The sequence below is a fragment of the Buteo buteo genome, chromosome Z, assembly GCF_964188355.1.
Source record: "Buteo buteo chromosome Z, bButBut1.hap1.1, whole genome shotgun sequence".
In the NCBI taxonomy this organism is placed as follows: Eukaryota; Metazoa; Chordata; class Aves; order Accipitriformes; family Accipitridae; genus Buteo; species Buteo buteo.
This window is the reverse complement of record NC_134204.1, coordinates 19,637,718-19,659,508: the sequence shown is the minus strand read 5'-3', so window position 1 is coordinate 19,659,508 and position 21,791 is coordinate 19,637,718. Positions and strand designations below refer to the sequence as shown.

The 21,791-nt window shown below is 39.7% G+C and overlaps 1 protein-coding gene across 2 annotated transcripts in view; it reads left to right on the top strand.

Annotated features, from left to right (window-relative positions):
* Nucleotides 1–21,394, top strand: part of LOC142027281 (chondroitin sulfate proteoglycan 4-like) — a 45,322-nt gene extending 23,928 nt beyond the window's left edge. Inside the window, exons 6-10 of one of the 2 annotated variants that reach the window (XM_075021137.1) lie at nt 1,429–1,627; nt 5,125–5,256; nt 9,983–10,155; nt 14,995–15,178; nt 15,674–21,394. In XM_075021137.1, the coding sequence (XP_074877238.1) occupies nt 1,429–1,627; nt 5,125–5,256; nt 9,983–10,155; nt 14,995–15,178; nt 15,674–17,727 (2,742 nt within the window). In that variant the 3' untranslated portion in view covers nt 17,728–21,394. The remainder of the gene's footprint in view (nt 1–1,428; nt 1,628–5,124; nt 5,257–9,982; nt 10,156–14,994; nt 15,179–15,673) is intronic. The other variant, XM_075021138.1, reaches the window with a different exon arrangement.
* The last annotated feature ends 397 nt before the right edge of the window (nt 21,395–21,791 follow it).

The following is a 21,791-nucleotide window of genomic DNA, read 5'->3' as shown; positions in this document are numbered from 1 at the left end:
GGCAGGGGTGTTGGAACTAGATGATCTATCTTTAAGGTCCCTTCCAACCCAAACCATTCTATGATATATTTTCATTTTAGTATCCCTTTTTCCATGGCACATATTTTGTGACACAATGTAGTCTGAAATCTTTCCTCTCTTGAAGTGTTGTGGCAAAAATCCTAGTGGCTTGAAAAGTTTTTCTTCCATTGTTTTTATTAAAAAGTAAAATTAATACTTAGGGAAAAATCTGTGATTGCTGATTTTTGGTTTTGGGAGAGGTAAAATGCCCTTTTTCAAGGATTGTGTTCTCTCTTCAACCATTTGGTGTGATGTTACTACCAGATACTTGTTAAGTGTACTAAGATCCTAGGAAGGCAGGAAGGGATGATGCAGTATGTGTTTTGAAGCTGAAGCGGAGGTTTTTAAAGGCTCAGGCTCTTAAGATTGTATGTTATGATATAAATTCTGCATGGGAAGAATTGGTGTCATCGTATTGAATATTTGGGAATTTCATTTTATGTTGAGATAAATATGTATTGTTCTTTGTTAGTCTTAGTACCTTTGTCTGCAATTCCAAGTAGATACAATAAAGATGAAGAGTAAAATGGGCTGTTGCTTATCCTTTCCAAACAAATTATCCAGTAAGATATGGATGAAGCTCATGCAGCAGTCCTTTCTGCTTGAAAGAAGGATCTTGTAGTTTGTGCATATCTTAAGCTAAAAAAAAAAAAAGATGCATTTAGATTTACTGGTGTTAAGTAATGGGTTTTATACAGTCTTTCTAAAAACTAGTTAGCTCTTTTGTCTGGAAGCATGACCTTGCGAAGTGCTAAGCAGGTGTTGGAGGTGTTGAGTCCTTCATCTCCCACTGGACTGAGCACCTCTGTGGGTTGTTTGGTGCACTAAAAAAGGGCCTTTAGTGCATGTTGTTAGAAGGAAATGATGCAGCTACAAGAAGTGTTCCATTTCTGTTGGAGAGTGTGCTGTCCCTGGGCTGTTTTCTTTTTTCTTTTCTGCTAGTGAAAGTAGACCATATTGAATGCCTTGCCTGCTGTGAAGTACATGACAGTAATATTCACGTGTATGTGTTGGAAAGGAGCTCCTTGACTCAGTTATCATAATACAATTTTGTTATGTTTGTAAGAGTTTGGATAGTGCCTGACAAATAGAGCACTCGTGCTGCAGCTCTCTAAAACTCAAACTGTTGTAGGGTATGTTTACTTGTATTATTTTGTGGTCTTGTTTTTTGAAAACCATTTGCCAGCATGAACTGTTCCAGTCCATGAGATTTGGATGTACAGTAAGGAAACTTCTCATAGCTGCTAGTGTTGCACAGCACAAATCTTTCTTCTTTTCTTTTTTTTTTTTTAGTTTTCTTTTTTCCCCTGATTTTCTCTTATATGCATTTTCTTTAATACTATAATTTTTTTATTTTTGCTTTTCTAGGTCTGGGTGGGTTCAATCACAGAAATAACTATTGATGACCTCTGTGCGGAAGACAAGGACTCCTCACCATCAGAACTGATATATTCCATTACTCCACCTAGCAATGGGCACTTGGCTCTGAAGTCTTCTCCAAACAAGAGCATCCTTAGTTTTACCCAGGCTCATATAATTGAAGGGCAGCTGGTATTTGTACATGATGGTATGTGGTTTCAAAAATACCACATTTGTTACCAAAATACTGCTCCTATTCAGCATATTTGTGTTTGTAATCCTTTGAAGATCTCCTTGTAATGTCACAAAAATCTCAGAGCACCGGTTATGTGATACATGATGTCACAAACTAAATAGGAGAGGGTCTGATGAGTACTTAAATGTGTGCTCACCAAGAATCCTTGGTGTATTAATGGTTCAGCTGGTAGCAGCCTTCTTTCTGAATACAGGTCTGCAGTAGGGGAACATTGCCATGCAGCTTTCACAGGAAAAAAATATTTTTTTGACCATTGTCATTGAGAATCTCCTGAAGCCTTTCTGTCTTGCTACAGTGTAGAGCTATTCAGGGACCAACAGTCTCTCGGATACCTGCCACAGTATATTTGTGTTCCTGAGCAGCTCTGGGCAATGAAGTTATGGTTCATCTGCGTGATGTCAGCCTCCTTTTCAGGCTGTGAAGGAATTCAGCTGTAACCATTGTCTCTTTTTTCTGCCAGTGGCCAGAGCTAGAGATGGGGTTATTTGTGCTGCTGCTACAGACAGAATGTGTGGGCAATAAAAAAAAAAAGAAGTCAGGGCAGCTTCATGCATCCTTGAGTAGCAGTGCTGGGAAAATGCAGGAATGAACATCCCAGCGGGGTTCCAGCCAGAGGAAGAGGTGGGGCTTTTACAGGGCAATAGCTGCTTTTCTCCTGCTCTAACTGTATTTTTGTGTTACCTCAGCTGAAAGAAGAAAGGAATTGTTAAAGAAGAAATAAACCAGTTTTGGGGAAGGAGATGGCAGAGGTGCAGCACTCCCTTGCCAGCCCCAAGGCAGGCTGGAATTATTTCTAGTGCTCCCTTGGCTGCAGCAGTCATTCCAGATCTATGCTGTGTCTTCATGAGGCTTGGTGCAGGTTAAAGTACTCAGACTTCCGATGCACTGTCTTGTAGGGTGCACATGTGTTGCTGAAATTGCTTTACAAGCAGCTGCTGGTGAGCTGTAAGTATCCCGCTCAAATAATTTGCACAGGAAATGAAAGGTCAAGAGCATGGCAAAAGTGAGCCAAGCTGTTGAAATTTTTCCAAGGGAGACTTTGACTTGTAAAAACCCCTATGGTGGCAGGACGGTGGTAGTCTCAGCGTGAGGAAATGAATCCACTCTGTTCCAGAAAGGGCAAGTGCACATCTGTAGTCTTAGGAAGTGAATCTTGATTAATAAAAGTAAAACGAACAGCAAATTTCATTCTCCAGTGAGTGGGAGTGTGGGTTGTACAGTAAATTTGAAATGTAAAATTGCCCAGGTCATGTGTCAGCTCTTGCAGCTGCTCTGGCTCTGCCATATGCTCAGCCTCATGGCCTCCAGTATTTCAGAAAGTACTTTGGACATTTTGTTTCTTTTCCTTTCTCACTCTGTGATTTTCTTTCTTCCTTCATTTTGGGCTGTTGCTAGAAATGTACTTGTTACTCTCACCTTCTTGCTCCAGCCTTGTCCTGGGGCCTTTCCTTATCTGGTTACTATCATTCAGTTTTTTACCCCTTTTCTCTTCAGCTGCCCTGTCCCTCATCTTCAGTCTTCTAGTGTGTGCTAGCTTCTTTGGCTCCTCCTGGGAAGTACCCCCACTTCATGGTTTCTGCAGCCTGGCATATACTCTTCCTACTCACTCTTGCCCTTTTCAAGGGGAAAAGCAGCATCTTCTTGGCTGAGCCAGCTCTTCCGTCCCCTGGCTGTTCCTCATGGCACCACAGATCTTTTACATCTGTACATGGCAGTGACTCTCCATCCTCGGGATCTTTTGTACTGCCAAAGGAAGTACTACCATACTTTGCTTTTATGCCTCTAACATTAGACCTCATAAAATTTTCCCTTCATCTTTGCTCAGTATCTCATTCATTGTTCTCATGTTTTTCCCTTAAATTTTGTGTTCGTTTCCTCTATAATGCCTGATTGTTCTGTCACCAGCGAAAATGCGGAAGCAGAACATACCTTTCCTTTTCTGTACTCCTCTTTCAGTGCGAGAATTCCTTCCCTTTTCCACCCTTGCTTCAGTCAAGGGTGCTCCCATCCTGTTTTCACAGTATGGGGTTTGCCCTTAAACCCTGCCAGTGTTTCCCTTAGGGCAGTACTGAACTGAAGTCTTGTTGGTTCTGAAGTCTCAGTGTCTTTTCAGTGCAATTTTTACAATCCTCCTTCTGGTGTCCTTTTTATCACCCCTGATCAGATATGCCTTTAAAAATTAATTGCGATAAAATAATACATGCTCCACCCAAGCAGCACTTCAGGGTTTAGTTCTGTTCCTGACTCTGCCAATGACAGAATGTCTGTGTCAATCGAGCAGTTGACCTGCATTAGCCAAAAAAGGAGGTGAGGCTAAGTAAGCCTTTTTTTTCCAACCTGAGGCAAAGGGTAGACTCCTCAGTGCGTTTTTAAATGTACACCTACTTGTGGATTTTTTTCAAGAGAAAACATCAGAGAATAAAAACTTTTAAAATAAAAACAATATGATGTCCCAGAGGTGCTTCAGTGCCTGGCTGGATATAAGAGTATTGCCTAGGGGAGTTGTTAACTGTAATCTCAGAACCCATATTTACTTCTGATATGTTAATTTATAGTTAGGCAAGGAGTGCTGATCTTTTGTGAAAGTACATGGCACTCTCTCACTTTCAGGATATATATTCATCTAGCAGTATCTCATGGCTAAAATGGGCACAGCAAGTAGAAGAGCAATGGTAATGGTTTGCAACAATTAATGTTTCAATTTTTCATTCTCTCTTTCTACCTAATTAAAAAATCTGGGGAGCCTCTACTTAAAGCAGTAAGTCAGTTCCGAGAGATGTATTTTTATAGGAATCCACTCAGACTCCTGGAGGTATTTTGCTATAGCTTGTGCCAAAGTACATACAGGTCCTAAGATTAAAGAAAAAAATGTGTGTTTATTATGAGTACACATAACCTCTGAAATAGTTTAAGCTGTGACAACATACGCTCTTCAGGAAAGCTGAAGCAGAGTGAAGAGGCAAAGGAAACAACCTGAGAGTTGATTCAGTCCTTTAAATGTAAATCAAAATGAAAGAACATTCTAGTTGTTTCTCTCCCCAGATTCCTTCTTTGCTAAAATGTGACTGCTAAAGGGCTTTGGTCCCTCCTAAGATACAAAAGGAGCAGGAAATCTGGGAGTCATTGTCTCCCCAAGTTTAACTTGGTTTCAGCTCCACTGGGGTCAGTGAAGAAAGGAAGGAAGGGGCACTCTGCTGATTTACATCTAAGGGATGTCTGGCCTTCAGTGTAAACAACAGCCAGTAGTTCTTCCTTCAGAAGGTGTTATCTACATTATTAATTTATTTAATTCTAATTAAGATACAAAGGTACTGATCAAAAATTGCTTCAGGATGACTTTGGATATATTTCACTGTAGCTAAGAGCAGAAGGTGTCCAGTGTATGTTTGTATGTTTTGGATGACAAACAGACTAATACAAGAATAAATTCATGTTTTTGTTTTCTACAGGAGCAATGTCTGGAGGCTTCAACTTTCAGGTAACAGATGGTTTGAACTTTGCACCTCGACAGATTTTTAGCATCACAGCTCAGATGCTAGTCATTAGCCTTGAAGTCAACAAAGGACTTGGAGTCTTTCCAGGTCTGTTTTTAAAGATTACCATGATTTCGTCCACTTGAAAACATTGCATAATATACAGTTATTTGTTAGATAGCTAGCTGGCTGAACTATAGAAAACTGTACCTGGGAATATCTATCTGTCTGATTTTTAAAAGAACAGTTATGTTTTCTCAAACTACATATTGCTTTATTGTTTTACAGTCTTTAACTTTTTGATACACGCATGTGCTTGGAGTCATGGAAATTGCCAGTGAAATATATAAGCACAGTGTGGCAATAACAATGTCTGCCTAAGTTCTGAACATTCTCCATTCAGATTTGTTTAAAAGCTCTGTATTGTATTCACATATTTAGAGGTGTCTTATCTAGTTGTGATTTTGCCTGGTAAAAGCAGAGTGAAGTTTGTATCCGTGGAATTCTGAATAGCACACGTAAGCTTGCCAGATTGCTAGTTCGCTTTCTTATTGTTTAAGCTGAGTTATGGAGAGCAGCACAGACTCACTGATGAATCAGGAGGACTAAAAACTTTGATTTGTATTTGTGCATTTGGAACTAGTTGGATCAGCAACTGAGTATTTTTTTTTAAATGAAATCCTACTCCTGCAGGAGTTGATGTGTTAAGAGAGTCTTACCAAAGCCATTTACTGCTTTGCATGGAGAAGAGTAATCCCTCATTGGGTTAGTAATCTAACATTAATTGCAGGACTAAAGGAGAAATGAAGATTAGTCTTCTCTCAGCAATGTCTTGTGTCACACTTTTGTTTTTGCTACCTTCTTTTTGCTGTGAACATGATCTGTACAGCCAGAGAGAGATATTGAGAATTGGTAAAGCTCTAGAGGTATTTATCTGTACCTTGATTTATTAATTTGATACAGAAGAGGAGCACGTTAGGTTCTTAAACTTCCTGAATATAAGCTGTCTGAAAAAAAAGGCTTGCAACAAAACCCCCTCAAACACAGGCAACAAAAAATGAGATTGTAGCAGCATGATCTTCTAATTCAGACGGTATAAATGGGATTCACATAAATCCACTTACAAAGCTTACTAATCTGCGATTTTGGTGTGTAAGGTTGCCTCAGGCACAGGGATTTGTAGGAATTCTATCTTAAGCCAAAGATAATTGTAAGAAAAGTATGCATGATACATCCATAGAAGGCAAAGTCTCTAGACTGTCAGTCAGTTCTCCAGTTTGCAAAATACACTATTTCTTTCAGCACTGCAAGCTGTATTCATCTAAGCCTACAGTTTTTCCTGAATTCTCACTTACTTTGGCTTAGCAAAATTCCTTTTTGATGTTAAAAAATACTACTAGCTTTTTCACCTGTTCTCTTTATGATACTTTCAAAAGACATTCTGGAGCTGTATGGGTTTCAGCTGTACTTGCTCATCATGAAATTACTATTACAACAATGATGGTGCCGAATGGTTAACAGATTTAAAAACAATAGCCAGTGTCCTGCTATAGTTCATAGCACTGCAGAAAAAGTGAATTTTGAGACAACTTGAAGAATCTTCTCTTTAGGGAAGTAAAAATTGAATATATTGTGGGAATTTGCCATGTCTTCATGACTGGGTGTAATCTATTCTCTCAAGAGAATATTGTTCTGCAATTTTATAAGAGTATGTACTGCTGTCTTCTTTTGTGTTGGATATACCAGATTTGTTTATACACTTCATGGATTTTTTTTTTCTTCAACAGAAGCTTGTTTTATTCAGTGTGCTCAATAAATTGATTGCTAGATATATGAGTTTTTTCTTACGTATGCTAGATATCTACAGTGTGAGGATTTGCTCTCTTCAGGGAAGCAATTGCTCAAAGAATGAAGGAGCTGAGTTGCTCTTTGAGAAGGAGAGGCAGCCTGACTTGTAGGTATTTGGAAGCAGAGCTGTCTAAGCAGTCTGTAGATGGGATGATTTCTAACTGCTTAGCAGTGATAGGCAGAATGCTCATGCCAAAGCCCTTTCCAAATCTTAAATGTAGGCAGTAAAAATGGATACCAAAATTATTAGGTACCGATGATGGCCTTATACTGTTGCATTTTACTCATACGCATTAGCTTGGCCCTACTCTTCGTCACTGTTGTGGTTTTACCCCAGCCAGCAACTAAGCACCACGCAGCTGCTCACTCACTCCCCCACCACCACCCAGTGGGATGGGGGAGAAAATCAGGAAAAGAAGTAAAACTTGTGGGTTGAGATAAGAACGGTTTAATAGAACAGAAAACAAGAAACTAATAATGATAATGACAGCACTAATAAAATGACAACAGTGATAGTAAAAGGATTGGAATATACAAATAATGCACAGTGCAATTGCTCACCACTTGCCAACCGATGCCCAGTTAGTTCCTGAGCAGTGATCTGCCCCTCCCTGCCAACACCCCCAGTTTATATACTGGGCATGACACCACATGGTATGGAATACCCCATTGGCCAGTTTGGGTCAGCTGCCCTGGCTGTGTCCCCTTCCAACTTCTTGTGCCCCTCCAGCCTTCTTGTTGGCTGGGCATCAAAAACTGAAAAATCCTTGACTTTAGACTAAACATTACTTAGCAACAACTGAAAACATCAGTGTTATCAACATTCTTCTCATACCTAACTCAAAAACATAGCACTGTACCAGCTACTAGGAAGACAATTAACTCTGTCCCAGCTGAAACCAGGACAGTCGCCCATCCTTGTGTGTCTTCCTCCCCTCTGTTTCTTTCCCCTGCATTTGGGTGGGGTTGGTTTTGCGACCTCTCTGCTCCCATGTTTGGGAACAAGTGGACAGTATTCTCAGTTCCCTTTCCTTCACCCAGTTGTTTGGCTGGCAAATAATCTTCCTCTCCCTGTTGAGATGTGAGACCAGAACAGAACTACTGTGGGTGCTGTAAAAGGTTCTCAAGTCTCAGGACAGAAGTGGGTGAAGGAGAAGGTTATGTCTGGGGGAGGATCCCATTTTACAGGAAAGTGTGAGAGACTTTATTGTCTGGGGCTCTGCACTGTATTTCAGCCTGTGCTGTGCAGTGATTGAGATCAGGTCTATTAGGAACGAACGGGGGCTTTGTGGCACACATCCTCTGTCCCCATGTCCGTGCACTGTGATGGTGGTGGTGTGATAACCTGATATAGTTATGAAAAATTGGAGCGGTAACTTCTGTCACTACAGTGTGACTATGTTTGAAAATTACTCTGTCTCTTACTTTGTTAAGGCAATGAGGCCTGATTTGCATAAGTAGGAGGTTATTGTGAAATAACTGTATTTGCAGATACACATGGTCTGATTTACTGTTGCTCTCGGTTGCACATTCCTGACCACATCTGCTCTACATACAACACAAGGTCGTGCTTCCCTCTCTGCTTGTCACGCAAAAAAGGGAAAAGAAGAGAGAGTAAGAGGAGGGAGAGTCCTTGAATTAGATACAGTGTGGGATAATTTTTCTAGACCTGAGGGATTGCTTCACTTTTCAAAGCAGTATGGACACAGAGGGGCATGGGAGGGTAAAAAGCGGAAAACAGGCAGAGCCAGAAGATCTCGTTTCATTATAACAACTCTATTTCAAAGTAGATGTGGTTTGAACCAGGGCACAACTACATGTAAACAGGCAGAATCTTGACATTACTAATGGCTTGTAAAACATCCCCATTTTTCAGTTTGCTTACCTTATTTTTTCTTCTGAATATTATAGCAGGAACATGTTATTTTGTGTTATTCCTGTATAAACATTATGCTTTATTGAATATGGATTGATAATTCAGACTTCAAGGATATATACTGCTAGTATCTGAAATTATGTATTGATACGTATGAAAGCTTGTTTCTCAAGAAAAGAGAAAATGTAAAAATGGAAGCAGAAGTGGGGCAGGGAGAATAGGATTATGGGAATCTATTGCTCCTCCAAAAGTATCATTAAACGTGAGATTTAGTTTGCTGAGTGTGTACCATGAAACAGTGCATCAAATAGAAGCCAAATAAAACTTCTTTTTTCTTTTAGGAAATTACTAGGTTTGGTTTTGTCACAGCTGTGGCAAAAATTGTCTTGGTTTGACTAAATGCCAGAAAGTTCTTTATAATCTTTATAATATTTAAGCCAGAAGGTACTGGTTAGTGTGGTGCTCTGTATTAAAAGGATTTTGTTACCTCTTAGTCTCCATCCATCTTAATAATACATAATTTCAGTTCAGGCCATTATTTCTGTTATGTGATGTTCTTCCTAATTTATTTAATTGACTATTTATTTTTTATTTTCATTTAATGAAAATCATCTTTCATATCCATAAAGTGTGGTTCAAGCTTCTGGTAATAATTGATTTTGGTATGTGTTTTCACTACAAAGTTTGCTGTGTTAAGGCATCTCCTTGCCAAATCACCCTGTCTTCTGTGGGCAATGGTGACTTCAGCTGGAGTTTGAATTCAGTTCTAGACATGTAATATAGGAACAGAGCTTCTTATACATGCTCTGTTTCTTACTTTGGGTTGTTTTTACAGAAGCTAGTGTTCAGCAATTACATATGCTGAAGAGAAGTGCAGTTTTCATTTGTAAAACAAAGGTGCATCTTACTGATGGGCTTTTTGATTAAAATAGCTGTGGAAGAGTTACTAGAAGGTAACTAGAAAAAGGGCAAACCTGCTGATTGTATAAAATGATATTAAAATGCTAAGTAGAATACCTAGATGAGAGGGTGACTTGTGCATACAAAACTTAACCCTTTTGGAAAAATTGCTGTTGCAAATCTGTGTTCCTTGTAATTGACATTTTTTAGGTTCCAGAAAACCTATTTCACGACATGATCTGAAAGCTGTAACCAATGATGTGACCAATGCAGGGAACAGAACTATAACTTTTATGATTAAAACTTCCCCAAAACTTGGAAGGCTGATAAGAATAAATTCTGATAATACCACTCAGGAAATCCTCAGTTTTACACAGTCTATGGTAAGCATTTACTTTATAATAAGTAGTTCATGGGTAGATTGTTACTTCAAAGGGCATCTCAGTTGCTTGTTCTTTGTCTGATCCATTTATATCTGTTAAGTAACCAGGCGTATGTGACCCATCAATGCAATCACCCAGATTTGCTATGTCGTTAAGTATTTGGCATCTAGTAATGAAGGCAAGAGGAGCCTTTGTTCCCCTCTGCTTGGATACTAGCAGGGTCTTGGCAATTTCCACTGTTTTGCTTGTAGCAGTATTTTTCAAGAAGAGCTGTTCTGGTGCCATTAACCAGCAGTCCAAGGTTGGAAGCCTTTAGTTTTTGGCAGAAGGAGTAGCCTTTTGCTCTGTGAAAAGTCCAAGTATCAGATTCATTTCAGCTGTACACAGTCCTCATGGGTGTTCCCAAGAGGACTTCTGTTGACTTGATTGGCTGTGATATTAAGTGTTTAAAGAATCTTAACTGTGATACAGGGTCTCATACTTGAATGAGTAAAGTGTGGCAGCTCATGTAACTTGATGGAAAACATTCTTTTGCAACTGAAAAGAAATGTCTGTGTGCAGAATCTGAATATAACTGTGCTCTGCGTGCAGTAAGTTATTCTCAGTAAATCTATGTGGGGGAGATAAAAGGAGCTCAGTCTTCTGACTTTGCTGGAGTCAAAATTAAGAGATAATTTGGTCTTAATGTACATTTACAGATTTTAAAAGTGGCTGTTTGATTTAGTATAGGAAGGAATGAAAAAATCTAGTGGTCAGAAATTGAAACTTGACCAGTAGGACCTGGAAAAAAGGTTGGTGTTTTTATTAGTTATCATCAAACTTTGAAACAACCTGACCAAGGACTGTGGTGGAATGAATCTCCACTTGAACTTTTTAAATCAAGATGAACACAGTATGTTTCTCTTAAAACTATGTTCTATTCGCATTATGTTACCGTTCTTATTGCAATAGTTGCTGAGTTTTGTCTTACATTATGAGGGAGGTGAACTGTATAATGACACTGTTCCCTTCTTTTTACAAGGACATGTTGTGATAGGACAAGGGGTAATGGCTTTAAAATGAAAGAGGGATGTAAGGAAGAAGTTCTTCACTGTGAGAGGGTGATGAGACACTGAAACAGGTTGCCCAGAGAAGCTGTGGCTGCCCCATCCCTGGAAGTGTTCAAGGCCAGGCTGGATGGGGCTTTGAGCAACCTGGTCTAGTGGAAGGTGTCCCTGCCCATGGCAGGGGGGTTGGAACTAGGTGATCTTTAAGGTCCCTTCCAACCCAAACCATTCTATGATTCTGTGATTCTGTGATTCTGTTCCTAAAATGTATGATTTTTATGAGCATTAGATGAAACAGTTAAGCATGTCAGACAGAAAATCTTGCAGCTAAAGTTTCACTGTTTTTGCCTATGGATATGATCTTTAGATATGTTTATCAGACAGTGCCATGTCAGAACATGCCACTTATTCTCTAGAGCTTTAGTTCTTACTAATGTATAGCTAACTTTCCTTTGAACTTTGTAAATTGTGTAAGGATTTGAGCTGTAATAATGTGTATGCTTTTCTTCTCTGTTGGAGGTATTTGTATTGGCCATTTTCACTTCAAACAAATAGAGCTAAGTGACTTACTGCAGGTAGAATTAAGGTATCCTAACCAGCTTGCTATTTATTCTGGTAGAGAATGAGGTATAAGGGAGAGAAAAGAGATCCTAAATAAACTTTCACTGTCTAGCATGTTGTAGCCACATGAAGTTAAATATCAGTGAGAAAATGACATTGATATTACAAAATAGTGTATATTCTCACGTAATGGAGAATAAAACATTCAATTTCTGTTTGGTAATAGGAAGCCTGTAAATCTGATTTGAATTGAAAATATTTTGTGTTAGTTTAGTTTTTTGGGTTTTCATTGACTTTCTTCTGTATTGTGGAGCTTGAAATTTCACTTCTGAAAAGTACTATGCAGCTAGCTTATTTAGCACTAAGCTAGCTTAGTTAGCACTTTTGCTATGGTGCTGAACTCTTCCTATGCCCTGTGGTTTATTGCTCCATTGCCAAAGAAAAGAAAAAAAAAAGAATTGAAATCTTTATTGCATTCCAAGAAGTTTTTTCATGGACAGTTGTTCAGCCAATATAAGAAAATTAATTCTGTGTTAAACGCACTTGAATAACACAGTTTTTGACATGATGTTTGGTTTTTTTCTGTCAGTACTTTCTATTGTATCTTAGACGTATTTTCATCTTGCAGCAAGCCACAGTTTCTTCATTATATTTAAAGTCATTTCTTCATTATAATTAAAGTCATTACAGAGGTAAACACAGAAATCTTCACTAATTCCATTCTCTTCTTAGCCCAGATATTAGCATGGGCTTGCAGCTGAAAAAAAATAACCCTATTAAGATTGATACTAAACACTGCTGAATTTAAAGGATGCATATTGTGCCTGTTCTTGGTATAAAAATTTGCTTTCTCCAACTTGAAGTCCTAGAGGCATGTTTTGGAAAGTTATCCTGAACCAACATATCCTTTTAATATAATTTTTATTTGTTTTGTCCTATGATAGCCATTAAGAATTAAATCAGTATAGGGAGAGCATAATCTTGGAGATGTGCATATAGGATTTTATCACATCAGTCTGAATTTTTTTAGACAGTAAGATGGGATGGTTTTGAGGCTGCTGAGAAAACTGACCCTGAAAGCCCTGTTTCTCTCGTGATCTCAGTGGGGGCTATTGCAGTAATTTCAGGATTAGCTCTCTCTGTAGTCACAGCTGAGATTCTGCTAAGTGCTTCATCTGTGATAGCAGCAGGGCTGCTTTTGTTTTCTTTTTTCACACCCTTCAAGCATATGTGATAGGAATATGTGCTAATGAGTTCCTTCAAGGTGTTTGCAAGCTGTGTAGAGTATGTTACAAGTAGTAAACTTAGAACCAGCACCGTCTCAGACAGGGTTATCTCTGGCAATTATAAACTGACACATGCAAGACAGGTCAGTAGTTGCCTGGGAAGTTGCCAAGGATTTAATAGGTATAGCTGTGTTCTCTTCAGGTCAGTGAATGAATTACCAAGCAGACAAGACGCTGAATCGACTGGATGAGATTTAGTAAGTGTTCTAGTCTTGTGGTTATTAGGAATCCTATTGCAGTTTCAGTGTATTACGGTATTGATCTTAAAGTTTGGGTGTAGTTCCAACTGATGAGAATCTTAGTCTGAAAATACTGCCTTTTGCTTTGGGGCCTAAAGAGGTAAATGGTTGTATCTTGTATAAATATGTGTTTCTCTGAAGATTTGCTGCAGTATTTTGCAGTACTTTGAGGCTTAAATCCTCACGGTGGGACTGATAGGATTCTCTTGAGTATGATGATCTGCAAGGTCAGTGAAGGCAGGTATAGGACAGGCCAGGTTCCTACCTGTCTCTTAGGAATCCCCTTCTTGTTGTGATATAGAAATTTTCCACTAAGTAATACCATCAGCTCTTTGGTTATAAATGAGAGTGTAATTCGATGGTAATTGCACCTCCTTCTGCTTTCTGTAGTTTCTTACCAAGTATCTCTTGCTATTCACCATGAAATACCTGCATCAAAGTCCCTTTCAAGCCTTCAGTCTTTCATATGCTTTTTCAGGACAATGAGACCAGCCCCAGTAGTATCCTTATAAAGAAAAAACCCTAGACATATGATACTCCGATTCACTAAATATACAGTCCAGCTGAGCTCCTGTTCACCGTTACCATCGCTAGTTTGAGATAAATTTCTCAATGTTTTATATCTTTGTTCTTCACATAAGGCCTTTATGAAGCATTCATGCTCAGTAACATTTCACCTACCTTAAGTAAGCTTGTCTGGCAACAGAATCCATCTTAAGAAGAAGAGAAATGCAAGATAATCTCAATGTAAGTTACATACAGGCTGCATCGATGGGCCGAGGCCAATTGTATGAGGTTCAACAAGGTGAAGTGCCGGGTCCTGCACTTGGGCTGTAACAACCCCATGCAGCGCTACAGGCTTGGGGAAGAGTGGCTGGAAAGCTGCCTGGCAGAGAAAGACCTGGGGGTGCTGGTCGACAGCCGGCTGAATATGAGCCAGCAGTGTGCCCAGGTGGCCAAGAAGGCCAACGGCATCCTGGCCTGTATCAGCAATAGTATGGCCAGCAGGAGCAGGGAGGTGACTGTTCCCCTGTACTCAACACTGGTGAGGCCGCCCCTCGAGTCCTGTGTTCAGTTTTGGGCCCCTCACTACAGGAAAGACATGGAGGTGCTGGAGTGTGTCCAGAGAAGAGCAACGAAGCTGGTGAGGGGCCTGGAGCACAAGTCTCATGAGGAGCAGCTGAGGGAACTGGGGCTGTTTAGTCTTGAGAAAAGGAGACTGAGGGGAGACCTTATTGCTCTCTACAACTGCCTGAAAGCAGGTTGTAGTGAGGTGGGTACTGGTCTATTCTATTAAGTAACTAGTGATAGGATGAGAGGAAATGGCCTCAAGTTGTGCCAGGGGAGGTTTAGATTGGATATTAGAAAAAATTTCTTTACTGAAAGGGTTGTCAGATATTGGAATAGGCTGCACAGGGAAGTGGTGGAGTCACCATCCCTGGAGGTATTTAAAAGGTGCATAGATGTGGCACTTAAGGACATGGTTTAGTGGTGGACTTGGCAGTGCTAGGTTAATGGTTGGACTGAATGATCTTACAGGTCTTTTCCAACATAAACAGTTCTATGACTCTATATACACTGTGTGTGGACTAAGGTACAAAGGCGTCTCTTGAACAATGTTCTTAAGATTTTTTTTTTCTCTCCTTACAGTTCTGTGTTTAAAATTATTCTCCTCTTATACCTATGGCTTTTCTTTACATGAAACAGGTGGATGAAGGTGTGGTCATGTATGAGCACTTACAAGATGAGTCAGCTGGCTGGAGTGCAGAAGATTTCTTTACCTTTACTGTCTCCTCTCCACCATCAGCTCTGGACCTACAGGTGTTCCATATTGTCATTTCTTATGAAATTACCAGGCATGATCAGAACAGTCATCTTCTGGCAAATACAGGTAAAGATGCTGTACAGTTTGGGCTCCAAATTGTTTTGGATCTGTCAGGGTTCCAGTGAACAAATGTGAAAAAACAAAGGCTACTTTCTCTTCAGTAACAAATGACCAGAATGCTTTTCTGTGTGTAGTGTAGATAGTAGTTTGGAAAACTGCATCACTGCATCTTTAAAAATGAGATTAACTACCTATGTTTATTCCTTCCTACTGCTGTAGGGGGTATTCTCCATTTTGCTGTAATGGTAGGTGGAAACACTCAGAAGCTGTGAGATAACTGATATTTCTTTAATCTTAATGTATGCATCAGTAGAAAATCTTGTCTCTTATATGTGACTATTTTAAAAATAGTGGTAATATATTTTTAGCCTGACATTTGGAAATCAAGGATACCATGAAGGAGAAACTTTTCTGAGCATCATCAGTGTTTGATATCTAATTTCTGATACATTGCAACTATAAAATAGTCAATTATTAAGATTGTCTTTTCTGTTTTGCTAGGTGCCATAGTCCAGGAAGGAGGTAGAGTATTAATCAACAAAACAAACCTAGATGCTTCGAATCTGTTGATTAAGCTACCTGAGGTACAGCGCTCCATGTATGAAGTCTGGTATCAAGTTGTATCTTTACCCCAACATGGCATGATTGTTGTTGGAGAAAGAAATGTTACCAAAGAAAAGCCTAACTTCTCCCAATACATACTGAACAAATTTGGAATTGTGTACATACATGATAATTCTGAATCACTTAATGACAATTTCACTTTTGCTGTTTGGTTAAACCTAAAGAGCAAGTCTGCAACAAAGCCCCATAGCGATTTTTTAGAGGAGATGTTTAATATCACTGTTGTTCCAGTGAATGACCAAGCTCCAGAATTGAAGACTAAAAGGCTGCACTTGAAAGTCCTGCAGGGAGATGTGTCAGTGCTGGGATCAGAGAATCTGAAAGTTGAAGACCTAGATAATGCCCCAGCCGAGCTCAAATACACCATTGTTAGCAACCCCAATAATGGTTATTTAGCAATGAAAAGCAATCTCAGTGTCTCCATAAAGGATTTCACACAAGCTGATGTTGACAGTGGTAAAGTTTGGTTTGTACAGGATGGAAGTTCATCTTCTGGGGTGTTTTATTTCAGTGTGACTGATGGTAAACATCGCCCTTTATACAAACTATTCAGTCTTGAAGTCATACCAATCGCTCTTGTACTGGTCAACCTTACCAATGTTGCACTTCCACAGGGCCAGACATCTGTCACTATTACTAATGTGCAGCTTTCAGCTGTCACAAATGGAAAAAGCACTAATATTGTGTATGAAATAACTCAACCGCTCAAATACGGGCATCTGATGATTGGAAATGAGCAGGTTACTAAATTTGAGCAAGCAGATTTGTGCTCAGGAAGGCTGTCTTACCACCTGACAAATCTCACTGCATCCAAAGAAGTCCTGGAGTTTATGCTCTTCACTGCAGAAAGCAATCTAACAGGACAAGTGCTGAACATCACAGTGAAGCCTTTAGTACAAGTTGTACCTGATATGCAGATTTCAAATCAAGCAGCTTATAAGTTCAGAAACAGTGACCTGGATGCTTCTGAGCTAGCTAATTTGACAAATAGCAATCCTAGATTTGAAGTGATAGTACCCCCATCTCATGGAAGGATTGTGAAGAAAAGGTTCGTGAATGATGCAGTGTTCGAAGATACTCTGACATTCACACAGGCTGACATTGATAGTGGTGTTGTGCTTCTAGACATAGATACCAATATGACAGGCATTGATCTGTTAAATGACTCATTCACATTTATACTCAGGGCAGATGCTGTGCAGCCTGCTGTTGGCTATTTTCAGTATTCCATTGTGCCATACAGTCCTCCACTTGCACAGGGTTTTTCAACTGAAGTGCCTTCCATAACCAGCATGACCACTTTAAAAATTCACGCTACCTCAAAGAACGAGGCGCCAGCCTCCTCTCAGAATGAAGAGCCTACAGTAGCACCACAGAAGACTGAACCATCCCTGTGGCCAGGGCAGAATCACTGGGGAAATCTACGTGAGGAAGGTCTATTGCTAAATCTGGCAATGGGAACAAGTGGATCTGCAGGGACTAAGACCACAACTCAGGTTAATGCCAGGAGTCCCAGAGAACAGGGAGGTGAAAGCAGAAACCCTTGGTACATCATTATACCCCTGGTCCTAGTGTCTGTGCTACTTATTGTTGCTGTTATTTCTGTGTGTGTTTTGCTAATGTGTCAGAAGAAAGAGAAGACAAAACCGCTTGTCAAAAGTCAGACAGATGCAGTCCTCAGTAGTCCAGATTGGTGTCTGGAACGGAGCTTGACGGTACCCAGTGTTACAGTGACTCCGCTCCTGAAGGGGGTTGAGAGGAGTACAGCCGCAGCATTCATGGCAGTAAGAAGTGAACAGCTGCTTCCTGCAGTGGTTTCTCCAACGGTAGAACAGTCTCTGCAAAACAGCTGGTTAAACCTCGATCCTGAAATGATCCAGTATTGTCGAAAAACAAACCCAACTTTGAAGCACAATCAGTACTGGGTGTAGTTATGGCCAGTTTTGGTCATGCTAATTGAGATAGTATGGAAAAGAGAGTATATGTCGTTGACATGTAATTCATTCTTTATTTATATTTATTATGGGTCAAATGATGCACTGTTTGTTAGATGAAATCCAAATACCTGTGAAATAATAATAATAAAATCTTACGGATTACAATGGCCAAAAAATAAGATTTCCAGTTGGTACTTCAGCAAAATTCCCACTTAATTCAGTGCAGAATTTGGCCCCATAGATTTTGAGTGCACCCTGTGTATGTAATATTTTTATTTCTCGTGACAGGGGTAAAATAGAATGTTCTGTCATGGATTATATATTTTTAATATAATTACTTTTTTTGAAGAACCAGGTTTGCTATAAAGGTATTCTTTCTATTTGAAAAACTTCAACTTTTTCTGTAAGTAATTGCCAAGGTGCTAATCTCAATAATGTCATTTTGACCCAAAGGCTGTTTTCAGAGGCCAGTACTAAACAAAGCAAGCTGTGATTATTTTGACAGGTGTTCATCCAAGTCGCTGAACTGGAAATCTAGAATTCAACTCGGCAACAATAGTACAGCAGTGACAGTATATAAGGATTCTGGTAAAATACTTTTACTGCAAGGTGTTGTTTGTTCTTTTTTTTTTTCTTTTTCCTCATTTGATACTGAACTCTAGCCTTTAATGTCTGCAGACTGGTAAAATGCATCCATGACCTCTAGTACACATGGCAAAAACTGTGTATCTGCCATTCAGCCTGTCTGCTGAATTACCTGTAGGCTTAGGTTATGTCTGGAAGTGCAAGCATATCCAAATTTCCTGCTCCTGACAAAGGGCTAAATTCCGCCTTCAGTGATGCAAACACAACTCTCCCTAGAGTCTGGGCATTCAAGCAGATGGCAGTAGAATTAAGTCCTCTGCTGCATAATGTTGTCTGTTGTGGAGCTACTGACAGAAACAATCCTGCAAGGAAGTACATATCCCCTTCTGAAGTTTGACAATTTATACTTCATCTCCCAGAACACCAAACACATGTGCCTTAAACACTATGACAAGTGCTGCCTACTCTAATTTTGCTCTGGTGGTAAAACGTGCAATAATTTCCCTGCAAAGTGAATATTTTTGTATTTTTGGAAATCCAAGCTCAATAGTGATGTGCAGTCTCCAGTTAAGGTCCAATCTTTATTCTGCTGAGGACGGCAGCAAAATTCTTGTTGACTTTAGAGAGCAAACTGACTTCAGGGGAATGGTGCTGTGATCATAACCAGTCTCTTACTAACCACTGAACTTCTCATCTATTTTTGTACTTTTGTATTGTTACAGTTTCCAGTGAGCTTCTCTGTAAAGCCACCATGCTCAGTATCAGGATGCAGTCTCAGCACTGCACTCAGTTAACACTGGAATATCATTTTTTGAGTCTAGGTACTGCAGTTTTCACTTTTATAGAACAAATGTGTGGGCCTCAACATCCTTGGTGCTATTCATTTCACACTATGTTTTGGATCGGGTTTTTTTGTTGTTGATTTTTAGCTATGTTTCTGTCATTTATGTATTTCAATTATGAGAAATTTTCACCCTTGAGGAGGGCCAGACTATGTCTCTGCTTACTGCTGTGTTCTGGGAATTAAACATGGGAGCAGTGGGGGCAGTCTTTCTCATCTTTACCACCTCTGCCATGGTCAGCCATGATTGTGGTGTGTTTTGAAGCAATGCATTTTTCAGAGCCCACTTCAAGGAGAGTAGTCCATGTCAGTGGAAAATATTCGAGCCACATCTTCAGCTAGTCAAGTTAGTGGAGCACTAGAGACTAAAGATATGAACACTTTATATGCTCAAACTAAAATGTATTTGAACCCTGATGCACAGGTTTTATTTCTCTGTCATTACCATTTTTACCTGATGCCAGTGTGAGCAGGTTTGAATTCAAGCAGTGCCATCAGTGTAAAAGGCTGGGTGTTCAGGTGTCCCAGGTGGACCGCTACAAACCTGCATTGTAGACCTTTTCTGCTTTTCCAAAGAAAATCTTTGGAACTGTTCTTAGAAACTCTCAGCCAGAGAGGTGGTGCTGCCAGCCATCACAGCGACAACCCAGCATCCTTTGTGGAGGTGCAGCTGTACCATTTCCTTTTGCTGTTTCCTGAGACCTGTTCTACTAATGCCAAGCAGACAACAGCTTCCTCCAGATCCCAGCTGTCAGCTACAGCCTGCCTCCGATGCCTTCCAGCTGATAGCAGGAACCTGATCGCTTTACACTTCCTCCAAGGCCTCAGTCCAAGGAGGAGTAAAGAATTATAATCCCAGCACTTCCCTGATGCTTAAAGAAGCCCATCTCACATTTCTCTACCACTGAGACCTTCCTGTCAACAGCAAAAGAGGTGTCATACTCCAGTACTGACCAGAAGACCCGGTGATACACCTCGAATTCGTTACCAAAATAGTGTGGTGCTGAAAGCTGCTGGAGTCTGGTGACAAAATCCACACTGTGGACCTGTGACAGACTGAACAGAAATATGGAAATGAAGTGGGTGCTTAATGAGATTTTGCTAAACGTATTGTAAAGACAGGTGTGCCTAAAGTCGTCGTGCTCAGTGTGCAGTGGAGATGGAACGCAGGGCTGCTGTAGTGCTGGCAAAGGTAAAAAATGAGACCACAACATAATAGCAGCTGCGTCAAAAAAGCAGCAATGCAGTTAGAATTCCAAAATTGAATGGGCATTCTTGAGTTTTGCATTTGCATGCTCTGAGCAAGAAATGATACACGAAAAATACAGACAAAGTGGTAAGATTTGTGCTGGCTTTTTTGGCTTCAGCGTAATGGGCATAAGTCTTTTTCTCTGTTTCCAGAATGCTTTTGGCTGACGGCAGATGTTCATTTCAAATAGAACAGGCATTATGGAATTGTATTTTGAGCATTGGGCTCAATTTTTAAAGCATTGAGGTTGGTTTGTTTGTTTGTTGTTTTTTTTTAAATAAAACCAGCCTAAATTCCTAATTAATCAGTTTTCTTGTTCAGTTGGTGCTACGATGAGACAACTGTGCCAAAACGCCTGCCATATTATGGAATGTTTTGATGAGAACTTTATATGGATATAAGTATATTGTATCAATGATTACTGGGTTTCATACAAAATGCAGAGGTACTATTGTAACTGATAACTACATATGGATTTGCTTTAATATCCCACCCTGAATCCCTGGTGAAAAAAAAAAAAATCTCATTGCATTAATGTAAGCTTTCCCTGTGGACAACAGAATAGTCTTTGGCAGAGGACAGTTCATCTTGTTCTTACAGAGATATTTAATATAGGTGAGAGGGGTCAACTCTGGATGAGCTGAGGTCACTGGCTTGGCTAGAAGTCCAGCTTTGAGATGGTAAAAACTCGCTGGGATGAATCTCATCATGGATTTCCTAAATAACAGTCAATCTAGAAAATCCCCAAGAAAAACATTTTGTACTTCTGGATTCTTTTTGTGATTCCAGGAGCGTACATAGCTTATGGTCAGGATCTGGTTTGAATTTTTTGGTTGTTTCATTTAACCTTGAAGTTGTGCGTTTTATTTAGTGAAGATGGGGTTTATGAAGGTTCACTTTCTTACCAAATGGAGTTCTAAACTGCAGCATGAAAGTACCTTGAAAACATATATAAAACCAATAAACTGTTTTGTTTATAATCCACACACTTATGTTTTTGTGCTTTCTTTGAAGACCTGTAAAGTACTGCAGTTGGTGCAGAAACACAACAGGATCCCATTGCCACTAACAACATTCTTCCAAGTTTTCTGATATTTATTTTTTAAATTGCACATGTGCTGAGATCACTGTTGTGCAGTGTCCAGGGTTGTGCCTCTAACATAATGCATGTGGCTGGAAAAAGAGAAGACGTCTCATCATGCATCTACCTGGCTGTGTTCAGCACTTGTACGAATGTAACATCAAAATAAAGGCATTGATTTGAACTTGCTCAAACAGTACTGCTCTGGGTTTGTTTCAGTAAGTGTTTGTATTATTTAACTGAACACGCTCAGAAGATTTTGAAATACCAAATTCTTAAATGATAATACATTAATGCTGTTC